We start from the raw sequence: 20257 nt of genomic DNA, 5'->3' as shown, positions 1-20257 counted from the left end.
TTGTGCAAGGGGCACGAGCAACAGCGGGCACTCGTGTGCGGGACGAGGGCCGGACGAGCAAGGAGGAGAGAGGAAGAGTGAGGGGCAAGCAAGAGAGGAAAAATGGTTTATGACAATAAGGGGGATCATTTAATGAGGGGAGTCCTATTTATAGGTTCCCAATTTCTAATGGGCTAAGCTTAGGAAATTAGTATTGGGCTTAGGGAATTAAATGATTGGGCTAGCCTAGAGCTTTGAATTAAATTCTTTTTATTGGGCTCGTTTGATAAAAGGAGTTGGACTTTTCATTTAAAACCCAAACCCTTTTAAAATTACTTGCGACCCATTAAATTTCCCCGACTCGAAAATTAAATTCGTTTTGTAATTAATTAAAATAATAAATATTCTAATTATTTAAAATACATTTAAATAATATTTAAATGCGAAATAAATTCCAAAAATCGTAAAATGCTTCATAAATATAATAAAATATATTTATAAATATTATAAAATACGAGGTATTACACTTCCGCACGGAGTTGCACCAACCACCTAGCAAGGATAATAGTATCATCATCATCCCATTAAGGGAGACACGAATTAGGTGTCTACACTCTCCCACCGCAAATTTTTGGCTATACCCGGGTACAGCCAAAGTTGGTTGTACCCCATCCAAAACGATGTCGTTTTGTGTTGTTTAAAATGAACATTAATATACTGGTACAAAAATGAACATTTACTATTTCGGAAATGAACATTTATTTATTTATTTGGAATGAACATTTACTATTTTGGAAATGAACATTTATTTATTTATTTAGAAATAAACTACAAAAATGAACATTTACTATTTCGGAAATGAACATTTATTTATTTATTTATTTGGAATGACCATTTACTATTTCGGAAATGAACATTTATTTATTTATTTGGAAATAAACAATATAGGCGCTTGTAAAAACATAAGAGACCAATGAAGTGAACAATTTCATTATGAACATTAACCATATATTTATTGTGAACAAACAAATAAACAAGAAAGAACAAATAATTCAACAAAAAAGAACAAACAATATAAAAAAGAACATAAAATTCCAGAAAAAAGAACAAACAATACAACAATTATGAACAATTTTATGATGAATTTTAAAGCCAACATGAATGAACAAACAATACAACAAGAAAGAACAAATACTGGTACAAAAATGAACATTTACTATTTCGGAAATGAACATTTATTTATTTATTTGCACTAGTAGAAAAATATTGATTTGCTGCCATGACTTAGCGGCGTTAATTTTAGAACGCCTCTAACTAAATGACAAAATAGATGAATTAGGTGAAAAAAACTTGCTTTGCAGCGTTATCTTGAATTATGACGCCTCAAACCATTTTAGTTTGCGGCGTCATCACGTTTAACGTCGCAAAGTGTTGTCCCCATACTTCTCTTATTCACCCGCGTTTAGCTTCTTTCTTTTGCTTCTCGTCCTTTCACAAAACCACATTGTTCTTCCTTCAACCTCATCTCCAGCATCGCCGTCTGTCCTTCGCCTCATCTCCACCACCGAATTCACCGAGAAAGTGAAGCTCATATTCATCTCCACCGTCACTGTCTGTCCTTCAACCTCATCTCCACCACTGCCGTTCTTACTTAAGGTAAATTATGCTTCCACTGACTCCTCCTCATCCTTGCCGTTTTTTTGGTTCAATTACTCTATTCCCCTCGTTTCAGTCTCTCAATTAACATGAATTGTGTATGAGTTATCGAATCTCTCTTGCTCTCTCCTCTCCTCTCCTCTCTCCACCGAAAATGTAAACCCTAATTATCAAATTCAAATTTTGGCTTAGAAGAACCTTAAAATTGCTTTGAATTTGAGGTAAGGTAATGTCGTATGTCTAATTTATTTTGCAAATTTGATGTTTAGATGAGGTGCTTCGAAGAAAGAAGTTCACAAATTTGAGAAAAACACAAGTTTTATTACAGTAAGACATATTTTTTCTTGCTGAAATTCTACTTAATTTTGTGAGTTTTACTTTAATTGTTGAATTGTCAATTTCAAATCCCTAATTTCACAATCAAAAACTCAAAATTCCGTAATCACAACCAACCAATGTCTTGAATTATGGATGTGAATATTGTTGAATTGAGAAGCAATTGTAGAAAAAGTAATCGAATTTCAATTGATGAGCTGTTCGATGAAATTCCTGTTTCAGAAGTAATCGAATTTCTCGAATTTATTCCAAATTGCATTCACTCACTTATTTTAATACTTGATTCTTCTTTATTTTGAGTATTGAGGGTGTAAATTATATATATATATATATATATATATATATATATATATATATATATATATATATATATATATATATATATATATATATATATATATATATATATATATATATATATATATATATATATATATATATATATATATATTGAAGGGGCTGAGGCCTTGGAGGTATGAATTGAAGAGTAGGCCAGAAGAGTGCAGCATTTTTCTAGGTTTGTTTGGAAATCCCTGCTTGAATTATGTATTGAGTGATAACTAATTACTTACTGTTTCGCTGGTAAATTTGTTCCCCTAAGGTGATTTGTTAGCGGTAAGATTTTCAGCATTGAGTAAAACTGATATGTTAGTGGGAAAAGATGGGAGATAGATTCTCGGTTATCTATTCTAGGAGTAAGGCTTTGGTTTGGTTGTTGTAGTCTTAATTGCAAGACAAGTCTCAGTTGAGTGTTGATGTAACCTGATAATGTCTACAAGTTGAGAGCTTGTAACATTCTCATATCCTTTAATTGAAATGGAACTCTGAGTCCGATCTCTGTTGCTTTCTGCTACCAACTAGCATGTTTGATTGACCTTAGTATGAATCTGTTCTAAGCAACTTTAATTTGGTGGAGCTTATATCATATGGTGTCTTGCCAAATTTCATTTGTTCACTTATGAGCTATTTGTTCACTTTAATTTCTGTTTTGCAGGGCTTTGATGATAATGTTCAGCAGGCTGATGTTTGTATAAACAATGATTCCCTCTTTTTTTTTTGTTTCTCTACACCCCCAGCAGGCTGTAGGCTGTTATGATTACATTGAATGAGATAAAATGCAACATTCCTCCAGGACAGTGTAGAACAGTTTCATTTCACATGGAAATTTGAAATTATCTTGTTTCTGGTTGTATCCACTTGAGGAAGCACTAGAACTAACACCTCTAATAATATATGGCTTGAGCCCTTTACCTGGGAGGTTAGTTATTTTGTAACCTTATTTTCTTTTGCTGATATATTTTCCACATTTTATGGGAAAGCTTGCGAAGTTAACTTCTCGTTCCGTTAATTTCTTATACACAAACTTGCAACTGAATATTTCGACTTCTTTTTTACAAGGTTTTTTTTACTTATTACTGTCACATTTGGTCACTTGGGATTTGATTATTTCTTTGCCATAAGAGAAAGAGTGCAATAAGACGACAAAAGAAAGTGAAGGGATATGACCTATCCCACCCAAATGAGTTCTTGCCTGAGCTGAAAGAAGAACAACAGCTTGCTCTTCCACCTAACGAAGTGAACTGCAAATCCAGACAAAACCTATTGTAAGGGCTACTTTAAAATTTTCATATTTCATCTTCGTCTTTTTAATTTTAGTTGATAAACTTGATTGTTGATGTTTCAAATGTGGGGTTTACATGTCGTACCAGTTTGTGATATGTTACACGGGGATGCTGCTGTTTTATGGTGTTGATTTGTGTGTTGGTATGTATATGCTGGTATGCAGTTAGGTGTTATGCATAATGGTTGATGTGTGTTCTGTTTGTATAGTCCAATTTTGTATAGTTCAGTTCTATTTCGTGAATTTCAGTTAAGCATATAAACAACCTGTCATATAAATTTGGTTATGTTTTGGTTTTGTCTGTTCTGTTTGCTTTTGTTCTGTTTTGGTTCAGTTACTTTGCTTATAAATTTATTCTGCTTTTGGAACTCTAGCATGACTTTAATACATTTGCAAGTGTTGTTATAAGTGCCTGCATTGCTTTCATATCAAAATCACTATTATAAGGTAGACACCACTTGAAGTAACCTGATCAAGGCTCTGGTTTTGCATGCTGGTAGTCCATGCCAAAGCTGTCTAAAACTGCAGTTTTGATGAGGTGGAGACTTCAGATTATCAAATTGGTAGCAAATCGCTTTGGGTATTGGCATTAGAACTGGGAAGCTATGTGATATCCTATTGAGTCCCTTTTTCTTTTTCATGCTTTCCAGTATTTACGGAGCTTTGTACCATTTTCTGCAGGTACAAATGGAAGTGTTTCTTTTGACCCATCTCTTGATATAAGAAGACAGAAGAACGACACCACGCTGTCAAACTTAGGATCTGTGAAGGATAACGAAAGACAAGATCTTAACTGTGCTGTGAAGGAATACTTACTCTTGGTAGGGTATCGTCTGACTGCAATGACATTCTATGAAGAGGTAATGTAAAATTCAAGATATTTCTTCGTGATTTCTTCAAGAAAAGAAGTAGTTGGCCAAATATATTTCTTCTTGATTTCCAGTATAGCATAAGATGAATATATTTTCTTTTGCGTCACAAGAACCTAAAATTTTATCCTACAGATTCGTAAAAATCCTACAAAATTATCTTGAATTTTCCCCTATGAATGTAACAGATGCCTATTGTAGAGGGAGGGTTGTGGTTTTGACACTGAACTGAAGTACTGAACTTAACTTAATTGTAGCTGACCCTTTAGATATTATAATTGACCGACTTTGAATTGTCATTATAAGTTTGGCTTAAGCAATATTGTCCTCAAAACTGCAGGTTATGGATCAGGAAAATAGATACACCATGTAACTTTGTTGCCTTGTTTCATGGAATGCATATGTATGATTGTGTGATGCTATCACTGCCTTACTTGGTAGCTTCAACTTGCCACTCAGTACTTCGGATCTTGCCGCCGCCAAACTAATAAGGTAAAACCCTTGCCTTTCCTTTCCTATCCTTCAGTTGTCTTCTTCGATCTTGCCTTTCTTTTGAGTGCTTGTATCCTTCTCCCTTCTCCATTCTCCCTTCTACCTTCTTCTTTCATTCTTATTTCACCACCGAGTATCTCCTCTTTAATAGATTTTGGGACTGATCTCCACCGTCGTCGTCTCACTAAAGGCTACAGATCGACTCATCTCGACCGCGAATCACAAAACTCTTCAGACTCGTATCCACCGTGTCGTCTCACTAAAGGCTATGTGTACTTGACAAATTAGTATGTGTCACTCCTCCTTCGTCCTCCTTGTCGTTTTGTCTATTTGAATTACGGTCATATTTTGACTGTTATAGTCGTTTTGTCTATATGTGCTTGCTATTTGCTAGTATCATAGTTGAGTAATTCTGTAGTAAATATAGTTGTCGTTTGATCGAATAGAACCTATATTGTTATAAGTGAAATAAACCCTTATCAATTGTCAAATCTGTGGCACATATCCATTTGTTGCTATGACTAGTGCAGAATTCTGCACCATTCTTGGATGAGTTACTGGTCACATAATATCGAGGGTGTCAGCTTTTTGAGATGATCCTAATTATCCTATAGAGTACAGACTGAAGCTAGTATATCAATGGGTACGGTGATCTGATTCCTTCTAGTATACACTGCTATAATTTTAAGTGTTTGACCTTGATGCAATCAGATTGGTTGCTTTGTTTTTTGGTAACTTCTGTTTTGGACTTTAATAGAAAAGCTCCCTTTGCCTTTTGACTTAGCGGGCTGGTTCTGATTGAAGTTGTTGCATAACTGTTGTGCATGCTCTGCCTTGATTGCTTAGCTTGATTAGGAATTGCAGGCTTGTGGGCTGATGTGGCATGTTGAATTGTTGCATATACTCCAACACTAATGCTGCATCACTCAGTGTGTGTTCTACCCTTGTTTTAGGAAATATTCTCTCCGTGGATTAATAAGGATCCACAGAATACAGAAGTTGGAGGTGAATTATTTTCGACGCCATTGACCTGAAACACCATCTAGGGGATCATACTTATGTCTCAGTAACTGATAGTGGTTACTGGCAGGTCAGTAAAGCTTTTAATTTACGAACTTGATATCTCCTTTTTGTAGCTTCCAATACATGAAACTTGAATCATGCATGATCTTGCTGTTGTGTTAACAGATAGAGCTAGAAGGTCTTGACATTGCAAACAGTTCAACAGGTAAAGTCCCTGACTGCACATTCTCTATATATGTTGAAAGTATTTTTCATACTATTACAATGATAAGTGGAAAGCAGGATTCAAATTTCCTTACAATTTACAGGTCACTGTTCGGCAGAATACTGCATCATGTGAAGAGATGGCTACAACAATGTCTACGGCAGAATCTGTAGCTCTTAAAGGACTACCTCAATGCATTGTTACTGTGATAGCTGAGGTCTGATACCTGATCCATGATTAAAATTCTATTTTCAAACTTTAAGGGGGGCTTTACTTCATGAACTTGATAGATTTAAATACATACTTATTTCGTAGTTCAAATGTTCAATGTGGCTTTATTTTCTAGTTTGCCAGATTCAGCAAGACTTTGATATTATACTGGAGCCATGTCCCATGTTTGCCGAAGCCATCCTTCAAGTCAGAATCAGTACCCTGGGGTGCTCCTAATAAGCTTCTTGGAGCTGATGGCAGCTGGATAAGGTATGGATGACTTCATGCTATATTTTAGAGCATTTTTTCTCTCTGAACAAGACATTCACTTAGATTAATTTTTTGAAACTCACTATTATGGTGACCTTTAATTTGTCAGGCGTACATTAAAAAAATTACAAAATATATTTATCAGCCGTAAGAAATGTTACTGGTGTATAACCTTGAATTATATCTGTTAAACACATACATCTGATTGGATGCATCCCATTGTAACTTTATATGGTATTGTGACTAACTGATTTCAAGTTGTTGGCCCTCTTGTATTTTTTTAGTTATGGCTTTCAGGCAAACATCTTTCCGAGTTGCCTTCCTTCTTCTACCTGTGTTTAGTTAGTGTCCTTTTCCAGTCCGTTTCCTGTCTACCTCCCCTCATTCTCTCCCCTCCCCCATGTTACTTGTCATCTACTATGTACTATGCTACTTTAAGAAATACGAAATCTATATGCAATAACAAGCATTTTCACACGCTCCTTGGATTAACAGGCACTGTGTCATGTTCCTGAGTGGCTGACCTCATGAGATAATAAAATCAACCTTCAGAAGTGACAGAGATGCCAGCTGCTCCTGTACACCCTTTCCACTCCAAGATGAACATTCGAAGAGGGGTACTAGAAGAAGAATGTGCAGACATAATGCAGCACTTCTCCCGACTCAAAAGGAGGAAGGCAAAGGAAAAGGAAAAGGAAAAGGAAAAGGATATATCGTCATCTGATGAATCAGGCCAACGGTTTAGGTTTGCTTGAAAGGTTGAACCTGATTTATATTCTTGTCTGAAGATATTGGGATTATGTGTGTCTGCTATATAAGTTGTCAAATGTTTTCGGTTTCGCGTGGAAAATATCAAATGTCTGCTATATAAGGTAGCTTATTGAATGTTTGGCACGGCAGTTAACCTGTCCTATCACTATTTAGGTGGTTTGTTTTTGTAAACATATGATGGTTGATTTATATGTGAAAATCAAAGTTTCTTGGAAGTTATTGGTGGTTGATGATATTTTTGGACATTGTATAAATATGGCGTGAGTACAGGTTCTATATTTTTTGGGATTGTAGAATATAAAAAAATAAAATTATTTATAAAAAAAAATTATACATTATTCGCGGCGTTTAAACTCACGCAATTTTACAATGTTTGAGGCGTTTAGGTAGAAAACGCCGCTTTACAATATTATTCATTTGAGGCGTTTTTTCTACCTAACGCCGCAAATGAATGATTAATTTGAGGCGTTTTTTAACGCCGCAAATCAATCCTATTCATTTGCTGCCACTCTATTTGCTGCTACGCCAAAAACGCCGCAAATGAATATAAAAGTGACGCCTCAAATGAATGTTTTTCTACTAGTGTTGGAATGAACATGTACTATTTTGAAAATGAACATTTATTTATTTATTTGGAAATAAACAATATAGGTGCTTGTAAAAACATAAAAGACCAATGAAGTGAACAATTTCATTATGAACATTAACCATATATTTATTGTGAACAAACAAATAAACAAGAAAGAACAAATAATTCAACAAAAAAGAACAAACAATATAAAAAAGAACATAAAATTCCAGAAAAAAGAACAAACAATACAACAATTATGAACAATTTTATGATGAATTTTAAAGCCAACATGAAAGAACAAACAATATAGGCGCTTGTAAAAACATAAAAGACCAATGAAGTGAACAATTTCATTATGAACATTAACCATATATTTATTGTGAACAAACAAAAAAAACAAGAAAGAACAAACAAAAAAATAAAAAAGAACAAATAATTCAACAAAAAAGAACAAACAATATAAAAAAGAACATAAAATTCCAGAAAAAAGAACAAACAATACAACAATTATGAACAATTTTATGATGAGTTTTAAAGCCAACATGAAAGAACAAACAATACAACAAGAAAGAACAAACAATAAAGCAGATAATTATTATGAACAAATAATTCAACAAAAAAGAACAAACAATATAAAAAAGAACATAAAATCCCAGAAAAAAGAACAAACAATACAACAATTATGAACCATTTTATGATGAATTTTAAAGCCAACATGAAAGAACAAACCATACAACAATAAGTTTAATGAATGAATTTAAAAAACAACAAGAAAAAACAAACAATACAACAAGAAAGAACAAACAATACAAAAAGAAAGAATAAAAGATTAATGAAGAGTTTAATTATGAACATTAACCATATGATTATTATAAACAAACAAATAAACAAGTAAACAAGAAATAACAAACAATATAAAAAAGAACATAAAATTCCAGAAGAAAGAACAAAAAATACAACAATTATGAAAATTTGATGATGAATTTAAAAAACAACATGAAAGAACAAACAGTACAACAAGAAAGAACAAACAGTACAATAAGAATGAACAAACAGTACAATAAAAAAGAACAAACAGTCGACAAGAATGAACAAACAGTATGAGCGCGTCGTTTTTGGGGTACAGCCAGAGCTGGCTGTACCCGGGTACAGCAGTCAGCTATATCTCTCCCACCTCTATGAAGCATAACTATGAGGAAAAGAGCATTAGGAGCATTAGGCTCGAACAACGGAATTACTGAAAATCAATAATCACAATTACTAATTATACTTCAACAACATTGCCGACAAGGTAAGGAAGTTTCTTATTGAGCTTGATTTTATCTCGATTCTCCTTAGCCTTCTCCTTAAACGAATCCAACTCTTGATTCTCGTTATTTGTCTTCTCCTTAAACGAATCCAAAGGTTAGATAAATACTGGTATTATTGTGTATATACTGTCATTGTTGTATTAAAATTTGTCATAATCATTCAAAAAGAAGAAAACGAAATGAAACAAAAATAGTAAAGGAACCACTTAAATGACTGGATAAACGTGTTACATATACTCTCTGTCATAATCATCCAAAAAGAAGAAAACGAAATGAAACAAAAATAGTAAATGGACCACTTAAATGAATGGATAAACGTGTTACATATACTCTGTCATTGTTTGTATAAATGTCGTCATTGTTGTATTGAATACTCCCTCCGTCCCTTAATACTCCCACCGGTTTGACCGGTGCGGAGTTTAAGACATTTGAATTGACTTATTAATTTAATGGGTGTAAGTTGATAGTAGAGTATTTTTTTTAATATAGTTAGTGGAAATGTGTAAGAGGTGGAGAGTGGTGAGTGGGGTTGAATGTTTTTTTGTATGGAATAGGGGTGTAGGTGGGGTAGTAAGTAAGTGTGAGAAATAATATAGTATTGGTATAAATTTCCATTTATAGAAGCGGTGCAAGTATTAAGGGACGACCCGAAAAGGAAAGCGGTGCGAGTATTAAGGGACGGAGGGAGTACTGTCATTATTGTATTGAATACTGTCATTTATTTCCGATACTTAGTACTTTGTTTGACTTTTCAACTAATTAAGTGAAAAGACGATTTTACCCCTAGGTATGGACAAAAAAGCCGCTGGTGAACTGCGATGTAGCCAACCTCAAAATTTTGTGTTATCCTTAAAAATAACATATTTGTTAAAACAGAAGGAGAGTGAAACTCGTGGAGAGAGCCACTATCTATGGGCATATCTTACCTAATGAATAGGGAAAAGAAATGGGACAAACGGTCGGCACCCCGGTCACGGGACGGGGTCAGATAGAGCGGTCAATACGGTTACTCGAGTCGGTTTCTAGTCTGGTCATTTTAGGTCTCGGGTTATTATCTGGTCGGGTCGTGTCGGGTTATTTTATCATCCGGATGTAGGTCGGATTCAAGTCGGGTTCGGTGATGTTGAAAATTTGTCGGGTCAGGTCGGGTTATTTTTTCATTTCGATTTAGGTTGGGTTCGGGTCGGGTCTGTTTCTAGTCGGGTACAACAACGGGTTCGGATCTTAACTAGTCGGGTCAAGTTCGGATCCGGTAATTATCGAGTCTGTTAAAATTCAGGTCGGGTTCACTATCAGACACGGGTTAAAACCGCGTACGATAACTATCAGGTCTAGTCAAGTTTTAACCTTATAATTCACTTTTATAAATTTGGTTTAACGCTTTTCATTTGTTCTAGATTAGGTAATTATAAAAAATAATATTAACTTGATTTAAGTTATTATTTAGTTAGGTAAATGACAAATTGGGTTGTCAACAGATCGCGTAAATTCAGGTAACGGGTTGTCACGAATTGAGTCAAGAACAGGTTTCATCGGATTATAATTGATTTCGGGTTGACATCGGGTCGGATTTTGAATCGGGTTCAAGTCATTTTTCGGTCGGGTAAGCTAACTCAGTTCTGTTATCGGTTATATTTCGATCGGGTGCCAGGTTCGGGTCCAGGTCATACATCAACGGGTCGAAATCGGTCGTCGAGTTTAACAGGTTGGATACAGTCGGATTATGAATTTCCTATTTTAACAAAATTTAGGGTCTCGAGTCGAATCTAAATACTTAAAAATACAGGTCGATTCAAGTCAATTTCTCGGATTGGATATTTTTTTTGACAGCTATAGCCTATAGGGTTAGAGATGCACGAGAGCCACGAGACACATAAAGGTGGGTAGCAACATATTTATATACGAAGTATAATTTTACATTAAAATATACAACATTCATTCTATTTCCCAAAATCAATCATTAGCCTCTCCAGAAAAACAAATATAGTATACAGTGAATTGGGTTTAATTTAGAGATGAGTTCAGTGAGTTTTCTGGGTTTAATAATAGTGGGAATATTTATATTAATTCCCAATATTATTTCAACAAGTTGCAATATCGAAAGCGACGAAAAGAAGTTAAGATTCAACAAAAATGGAGAATTCAAAATACTTCAAATCTCAGATATGCACTATGCCAATGGCAAGGACACTCCTTGTAGTGACGTCTTGCCCTCTCAACTCCAAACGTGCTCCGATCTCAACACCACTGATTATCTCCGTCGTTTCATCCAAACTGAAAACCCAGACCTCGTTGTTTTCACTGGTACCGACTACCCATTTCATCTCCTCTTTGTTCGTATTCCATTTATAATGTTTTATTGTTCTATTAAGTATTGATTCTTAAATATTAGTCCTTTTTTTACTTTTTAACTCGTTTCAATTAAATATTTAAACGTAAATGTCTCTACATACGTATGTTAGACAAATATAAAAATTTGATATTGTTAAACTACATATTAAGACGAACAAAATAAGATCTCACATGAATATGTTTTGAAGTACTAAGATTCTCTTCAATTTTAAATAGTGTCAAGATTCCAAAAGAGACTAATATTCGAAAACTGAGGGAGTATGTCCTTTACATTGAGAAAATTTTCTTTTATTAAATGTCTTAATATCTACTCCCTCCGTCTCTTTTTGTTTTTTACGTTCACGCGTTTTAACGACCAATTAATGTGCATTGAGATTTTTCTAAGTTTTTCATGTAAACGAGGAAAATTACTTTTATTTATAATGTTTTCACTCAAATGTCTTTATGGAAAAGTGTGAGGGATTAAATGACTTAATTGATTTAATTGGTTAATATAATAATTGGATACAAATTTTGATAGAATATTAAATCATTTATGTGATAATATAAAAGGAAATGTAAAGAACATTTTGAAACACCCAAAAAGGAAAACGTAAAAAATAAAAAGAGACGGAGGGAGTATTTATTTACTATATACTAAAAGACACACCAGGAATTACACGTGTCACGTCCTGGTGAGTCCTTAGTATTTTTTTTAATTTTTTTTTAATTTAAGAATCTTTTAAAATATCAGATTTTTGATTTTTTTTTTCTTTTTTTTTTCCTTCTATTTAATATAATAGAAGTATATATGAAAAAATAAATTATAATTTCATGCATTACGATGTAGATTAAAAAAATATTATTACTCATTTCAAGAATATTAATGTTAGTTAATAAATAATACACTGGAATGTTTTATTATACGACCATACTCAAACAAAAAACAATTATTTTTATTTTATTTTATGTAAAACAAGTGTTAAAAAGTGGGTCCAATAAATTACTATATATTAAAAGACACACGAGGAATGACACGTGTCACGTCCTAGTGAGTCCTTAGTATTTTTTTATAATTTTTTAATTTAAGAATCTTTTAAAATATCATATTTTTTATTTTATTTTCTTATTAAAAAATTTATTATTACTCATTTGAAGAACATTAATGTTAGTTAATAAATAATACACTGGAATGTGTTATTATACGACCATACTCAAACAAAAAACAATTATTTATTTTTTTATTTTATGTAAAACAAGTGTTAAAAAGTGGGTCCAATAAAATTACTTATAAACCTGAAAGCCTGTTATATACCAAATCTAGAAAATAGGGTATTATAACTGGTATGGTTGTCAAATCAATACCATATCCAAAAATTTGGATAGATCGAGAGCACGGGTATCGTTATGATTACGGATATGATTCAATTCCAAAAGAAAATGATATCTAATAATTGTCTGATAAGTTTTTTCTTATATTTTCCCAACTTAAGTGTTTTTGTCGAAACGCTTAATTCATAAGATCGCACTAATCACTTTACGCTCCAAATAAATAATTATTTTCTCTGATTATCCCAACCGTTGATAAAAATTGATTTTATTTCATTTAAAACTTTAATTCGTTTAGATAAACTATTCTATTCAGGAAAAAAAAAATTAGTCTTATCCGTGCGTTGTACGGGACCTAACCTAGTTCTGTTAAAATTTGTGCCAGGTTTTTTTTTAACTAATTAAATTTATTGGGGCATTTAGGCTTCGTGTTATTCGAATTATTTTGTCTGAACTTATCAAACTTATTTGTGTGTAAAAATATTTTTGTTTTGTCTGATAGTTGATAGTTCGAAAATATATATTGAAACTTAAAAAGTTGATAGCTCGAAAATATATATTGCAACGAGTCTAACAAAACTCCATGTAACTGTATTAAAGTCTAATGAAAATTCATGGTCAAAATTTTTAAAGTTTGACACAAAAAATGGCAGTGAAGCAATCTTTTAGGTACTGAAGGAGTGTTTCGTACTTGATGTGTTCTGAAATGTTAGTCACTTTAAAAGGGTCTAATACAAGTTGTTCAGTTAAAGGACTGTTTGATTGTCTTCCTGAATTAATTAAAAACAGGGGAGGTATTAACATGCAATTGAGTGCAACTAGGTTTTTCCTAATTTGCTAAACCAAGCATCTGCTAGTCTATTAGTCTCCCTTCCTCGAATACCAGCTTTGTTTGTCCAAGGGGTATCCTGCATTTATGAGCGATGGAGGTTAGTCTTGATTGAATTTCAGAATCTTCCTCCCAACTTCAAAATTGATTGCTTACAGTCAGTCACTAATGTGCATCTAATCCATCCTATTTGAATAATCCATTGTTTGCCATGCAGCTTCAATTTCCATCAACTTTGTGGGCTTCTACTAGGGATCGATCATGGCCCATATAGAAGATCTCATTTGTAAGGTAGATGCCTATAACTACAATAGAACTTTGTTTGTAATTTGAATTCAATATGTTGTGTAGGCGACAATGTTCATTCAACAGATGCCTATAACTACAATAGATCCATGGACGAGGTATTTGCGCCCGCAATAGAGTCAAACATCCCATGGACTGCTATACTTGGAAATCACGACGTGAATGTACTTCAAACTGGAATCCCAAGACAAGCTGTGATGGAATACATTGTGGGAATGAAGAATACATTATCCCTTCTCAATCCTTCAAATCTTGAAGAAGATGAGTTGATTTGGGGATGGGGTAATTACAACTTGGAGGTAGCCGGTATTAAAGGCTCCCCTTTTGAGAACAAGTCTGTCTTAAATCTTTATCTACTTGATACTGGTGATTACACCTACAGCTTTACTCCCACTTTTTACCTTGGCTATGAGTGGATCCAACCATCTCAACAATCTTGGTTTCTTCGCACTTCTAAACAACTTCAGGAAACTTATATGAGCGCACCACAACCCCAACCCCAACAAGGACCAGCTCCAGGGTTGGTATTCTTCCATATCCCTATACCTGAATTCAACAACATCAGCAAATCAGATATGGTGGGTGTGAAACAAGAGAATGTGATATGCCCAGGTGTAAATTCAGGGTTTTTTGACACAATGCTTGCAGCAGGGGATATTAAGGCTGCTTTTGTAGGACATGGTCATACCAATGACTATTGTGGTAAGCTTTGTGATATACAACTTTGTTATGATGCTGGATTCGGGTACCATGGATATGGGATTGCTGGTTGGCCCAGGAGAGCCAGAGTAATCAATGTTAAGTTGGATAAAACTCAAGATGGTAATTGGGGTCCTGTTAACTCTATTGTTACCTGGAAGCGACTTCATGATGATCGTCTCACAATTATAGATCCTGAAGTCCTTTGGACCTCTGCTGGTAAGTCTACCATACTTTTGTTAATGTTTTTACATATCATATTTTCAATGCCTTCTTATTTGAGACACTAATATGTACTCCCAATAATTGTTTGATTGGGTTTTCCGATATGATGCAGGTCGAGATCAATCTAAATCTGTTTTCAAACCGATTATGAGTGAATAAGTTGTGTAAGCCTATTTGCTGATACTGATGGAAATATCCTTGGAGACGGATCAGGCGGATCGCCACGATTTTTAGCTATTCCAGTTAAGATAAAAGAGCAGCATGGCATTTCAAGTCTTTTTAAAATGGGGTTAGCTTAGCTAGTAGAATGCATAGAGAGTATAGTTTGGCCTATGCATAGGCGGATTGGCCAACATCAGGCCTTCTTGCTATATTTGTAATGCTGGATTGATGTTGTTATGGGAAGTACTACTCTGTACTCTCTATTGTTTTACACTTGTTTTGTTTTGTATTTCTAAACCAATGTCGTAATTTATACTCTATCATTTCCTGAAAATTTTAGGGGGTTTTATTCGACGCCCACGCTTATAAGGTATTAGCACGTATTTACATTTTATAAGAAGTCAACCCCTCCCCCAATACCCTCTCCTCACCCTATATACACATTCCAGCGATCTCGAAAAACTCCGGTGACAAAACTTATCCCGACTCCTTTTCATACACTTTATTATCGTTTAAACTTATTTATCAGAAATATAGTTTATTTTTAATATTCATAATTATGAAATTTAGTAACAAATATTAATAACGATAACCAAAATATTACAAATATTAAACAAATGTTAACCACATTACACAATAATTATATGAAATTTATTAACATTAAACCACCAAGTACTTCGCTTAAACGATTATTAATAATGAAAATTAAATTAATACTCCTAAGTAACATTTTTAAATAAAAGTATATAAAATCATTAACGAAAAATAAATTAATAAATAACATTTTTAAAAGATGGAGGTAGTAGTATTGTATATATATAATTATTTTTTTGACGGGTAGTATTGTGAGAGCAACCCACATCCTAAGTTCCTAACCAACAAAAAAAACAAAGTATGGAAACAGAGCAATCGAGAATGTAAAACTCAAAATCTCAAACAATTAAAAATCGAAGATATAGGATTAGTCGCACATAAAATTCATAATTTCTAAATGCAGAAATTATTTTCTTTGTGCAAAATTGTAAAAGTCAATACTACCCTTTACATTTTTATTTAAAAATATAATATTTTCAAAAAAAAATCCTATGATTCTTATCTTCTCGTTTTATTGTACAGAAAAGTATGAAATGTCTAACCACCGGTCCACCGCACTCCCTTAGTCCGTTCCACAATCAACCATTAATTAATTTCCTTTCTACAGGAAATACATGCCATATCCATGGCAGCCAAAAAAATTTAATTAATTTCCTTTTTACAGGAAATACATGCCATATCCATGGCAGCCAAAACCTTCAACCTTCATCCAATCTCCTTGCCATGTTATTACTATTGAAGAAGAATGTCACACTGAAAACTATAGTTTTCTAATTTATAATGCAAAATCAATTACCTAATAAACTCATAGCCAATAACAAATACACATGGTGTTTTGGTTTTGCAATTAGTAGGACTAATGATGGTGTTCTAGTTTTTTAAGTGATATAAATTACGTGGACTCCTGTGGGGATGATTAGAAAACAACAGAGAAGAAGGAAGAGGACGACAAAGTTATTTGTTTACATTTGGGGTATTTTCGTCATTTCAAGTTTTATGTTAAGAAATTAATTTCTGTATTTAGCAACACTCATAAAATTAAATGGGGTATACAAGTTACATTATCGATCAATAAGTAACCAATTCAACACACACCATGGAAACCCTAAAAGTAGAGGCTCAACACATTCACCGGTCTTTTCTCTCATAACAACTTGATGATTTGTTGTGTCAAAAATTAATTGAAAAAGTCGTTGAATTTTTTTTTATATTTTAAATTTTTACTCCCATTGTTCATGGAACAAGAGTTGTGGGCTTGTGGGTGGTGTGTTTGCCTCTATTATTTATCAAATAAAATACAATATTATTATTACTAATATTATTATTGTATGATAATAATTGGTGTAATATTTGTATGTGCTATGATTAGAAAAAGTCCACCTTTATAAAGAAATGTAAGAATACATATTCTCTCTTTTTAATTTGGGGTTGGGTTGGGGTTTTCCAAAATGAATGAGCGATTGGAGTGCACTCCATCGCTTAGATACAAACTTAAACACACAATTTGTTCGTGTTTCAAGCACCACCCGGCCGACTACGACCACCTACACGATGAATCCCAATCTCCACCCACCTCACACCACCGCCTTACCCGAACCTCCTCCGCGGGTGGAATGACATCCTCCAAATCCGAGGAGTTCCTCAACTTAAAACATAAATGTCGTACCCTTATGAGCCGCATGGGGAACACCACCCCACGCGGTGGTAATAAATATCATAGGAAATCTCAATCAACGGATTTTCGTTACGACCCTCTTAGCTACGCTCTCAATTTTGAAGACGATGATGCTCTTATGGATGCTTACCCGTATTTAAACTTCTCCGCCCGGCTACCTCGATCGCCGCCTCGGGGTCCTTTGTCGGTTGTACCTCCCTCTAGGTCCATTTCCGATGGGGCACTCGATAAGGCGGCCACGTCATCGTCTTCTCATGATGATGAAACATCTGCATCGCCCCCTCATCATGACTTCTCCTCCGTTGATGCTGATCACTGCATACAGTTAATTTTATGATTCTTTTTTTTATAAATTTTAATTATCATATGATATTTAATTTGTTGATAGGAAGGGAAGGCCGGTGTTATTTATATTGGTTTTAGATTAAGAGAGGATAAACTTAATGAATTGTATTTGCAATTTTGCATGGATTGTTTTGTCATGTTGATCGATGATGTTGTGAACAAGGTTATGAGGTTGGAATATTAGGCCATTTTTAACTTGTTTCTAGTTTGATGCTTTTTTTTCTGTTTTTTTTGTCTTTGATTTGTAGCAGAAATAAAGTTTGTCAATTCTTGATGTCATTATGTCATACTTAAACATAATTATCTTAAGGATGATTTTACAATGGCTACATTAAATATGTAGCCGCTATTATTTTTTTATCAGAACCGTTGAATTTCTAATATTAAATCAGGACCATTAATTAGATTGACTTCATATTAAAAAAAATTACTTTGTATTTAAATATTTTAACATTAAAATATTTTAAGGAATAAAAATAAAAAATCAGTTCCTTCGTTCTTTTTTTGTTTGTGTAAATAAGGGTTATGGTAAACAATCGAGTTCTTCTCCATCTTTTCCTTGCTTCCATTCTTATTTATGTGATTCAAAATCCTAATTATTTTTTAATTTTGGATCAAAACATTATTCTGATTTCACGAATAGCGTAAAAGAAATTGACGATTTCAAAAACAGGGTAGAATGAGGAAGAGAAAAGAAAATAGTGGTAGAAAAATTAAAGAAGGTGCAGATTATTAATGGAGTTATGGAGATATTTGGAAATGCATCAATGGAGATGCAATATTCTGGAGGTTAAAGCAGTTTCTTCAGCGTATAAATGCAGTTATTCACTTGTTTTTTAATTTTTTTTTTTTTTTTTTAATTTTGTGTGATTTCAAAAAAAGACAAATTATCTTTTTGAAAAATCTTAAGTCAAACAATTGGATGGACAAGATTAATCTCCAAAAACTTAAGGGTTAGGATTGAAAATAATTACAATGGCTACCCTTTTACCGTAGCCATTGAAAAACCTTCCTTATCTTAATGGATAAAATATTTAATTTCATAGAATTATGTGTACCATGATATAACATGATTAACTCTACCCATCAGAATAACTCAATAGTCAATACTCAGAATTATGTAATACTCTTTGTTTTTTTTTTGTTTTTTTTTCCCCCTCAAAAAAAAGTAAGGAAAACGGAGAGTACGTTTAGCGCTCTCGATTAAGGGAAGGTTTCATCTCTGAAAAAACAAAAAGAAAAAAGTGAGTACTCATCTCTAAGGGTCTTGAATGTTACGATATTTGATGATGAATTGGCCCGGGTGTTCCTCGTAAGTCGTAACGAGTAAGGGTTGTTTGTGTGACAATTGAATAAAAGGCGGTGACCGAAATGTGATTTCTACTGACATGTAACTTTGGACGGTTTTGAATTCTTTAGAGTTCTAAAATAACTTTATAAAATAGAGTTTGAGTAATATCAATCATTGAATGAAAAATCGATGGTTTGTATATTATCTTTCCAAATCCCCTAGGTTGGGACCTGGAGGTATAATGATATAATCATTCATGAATAAATAATAATGGACCTCTGTTCCTCCCACGTTGGTGGTTATATACAAAATATAAGCTAGGTGGCCGGAATTAAAATGGTATAAACTAACCCCGCTTCAAAATGATATTTACACATACTTTTCGTTTCAGTCTGTTTCATGATGATTTTTACATTGTGTTTCATTCTAAATTTTTTGACATGAAAATTTACTATTTTTTAATGTACTATCTTACCCTTCTTAAGTCTTAACCTACAATATTTATAACTTTTCACTCATTTTCTCTTATTTTATTCATATTTTTTTCTTACACTCATCCACCTTTTTACACATCTATCTTACTTAATTTATCCATATTTTATTATATTCATCCACTTTTTAAAGACCTTTTTAAAAAAAAAAATTGTGCAAATAGTAACTGCAAAGGTCATTTTGAAACAAATAGTCATATGGAGATCAAATCACAATTTCATTATCAGGCGTTGATTTAATTTGACAATTGTACTTCCTCTGTTCCGGAAATATCGCACCATGATTGACTTTTACTCCTCTAACCATTACTTTGACTCTTAATATCTAAAAATCGTGTGCAATTAAGTAAAATTATAAAAAATTAATATTTAGAAAATATATATCGATATTTTCGATATAGTGTAAAAAACAAATGATGCTATATTTCCTTACGTACGAATTACAAAAAATGACCAAAGACGTAGTGTGCATAGTGTAAAAAACAAATGGTGCCATATTTCCGGAACGGAAGAAATATATCATTTCTCAAAACAAAGAGGAGAAAAGAAAAAGAAAAATATCGCAATTGAGTCCAATCTTCATTCAATTAAGATCCATATTTGGTCCAACGCGCGGATGGTGCAGGGGCCTGCACGTAGATCTACGTGCACCTGCACCAAAACGCAA

The 20257-nt window shown here is 33.4% G+C and overlaps 2 protein-coding genes and 2 long non-coding RNA genes across 4 annotated transcripts; all 4 read left to right on the top strand.

Annotated features, from left to right (window-relative positions):
- Positions 1-2965: 2965 nt before the first annotated feature.
- On the top strand, positions 2966-5239 carry LOC130467054 (uncharacterized). Its single transcript, XR_008927215.1, has 4 exons — positions 2966-3575; positions 4274-4452; positions 4802-4953; positions 5105-5239. It is a non-coding gene; the product is annotated as an uncharacterized lncRNA (long non-coding RNA).
- Positions 5240-5470: 231 nt separating this feature from the next.
- Positions 5471-6620, top strand: LOC130467053 (uncharacterized). Its single transcript, XR_008927214.1, has 5 exons — positions 5471-5596; positions 5907-6043; positions 6142-6181; positions 6285-6398; positions 6528-6620. It is a non-coding gene; the product is annotated as an uncharacterized lncRNA (long non-coding RNA).
- Positions 6621-11234: 4614 nt separating this feature from the next.
- Positions 11235-15548, top strand: LOC110790123 (probable inactive purple acid phosphatase 29). The gene is made up of 3 exons (XM_021994882.2): positions 11235-11617; positions 14154-15026; positions 15145-15548. Exons 1-3 carry the CDS (start codon positions 11329-11331, stop codon positions 15189-15191), a joined length of 1209 nt encoding a protein of 402 aa, XP_021850574.2. The 5' UTR covers positions 11235-11328; the 3' UTR covers positions 15192-15548.
- A 1497-nt stretch (positions 15549-17045) lies between these two features.
- Positions 17046-18013, top strand: LOC130467052 (uncharacterized). Its single transcript, XM_056835533.1, has one exon. The coding sequence runs from the start codon at positions 17237-17239 to the stop codon at positions 17798-17800; it is 564 nt and encodes a 187-aa protein (XP_056691511.1). The 5' UTR covers positions 17046-17236; the 3' UTR covers positions 17801-18013.
- The last annotated feature ends 2244 nt before the right edge of the window (positions 18014-20257 follow it).

The sequence above is a fragment of the Spinacia oleracea genome, chromosome 2, assembly GCF_020520425.1.
Source record: "Spinacia oleracea cultivar Varoflay chromosome 2, BTI_SOV_V1, whole genome shotgun sequence".
In the NCBI taxonomy this organism is placed as follows: domain Eukaryota; kingdom Viridiplantae; phylum Streptophyta; class Magnoliopsida; order Caryophyllales; family Amaranthaceae; genus Spinacia; species Spinacia oleracea.
The sequence above is the reverse complement of the archived record's forward strand: the minus strand, read 5'-3'. Positions and strand labels throughout refer to the sequence as shown.

Coding starts and splice junctions, on each gene's coding strand:
- LOC110790123 (XM_021994882.2), top strand. CDS start 11,329: ATGAGTTCAGTGAGTTTTCTGGGTTTAATAATAGTGGGAATATTTATA. Junction 11,618..14,153: donor AGACCTCGTTGTTTTCACTG/GTACCGACTACC, acceptor TATGTTGTGTAG/GCGACAATGTTCATTCAACA. Junction 15,027..15,144: donor AGTCCTTTGGACCTCTGCTG/GTAAGTCTACCA, acceptor GATATGATGCAG/GTCGAGATCAATCTAAATCT.
- LOC130467052 (XM_056835533.1), top strand. CDS start 17,237: ATGAATGAGCGATTGGAGTGCACTCCATCGCTTAGATACAAACTTAAA.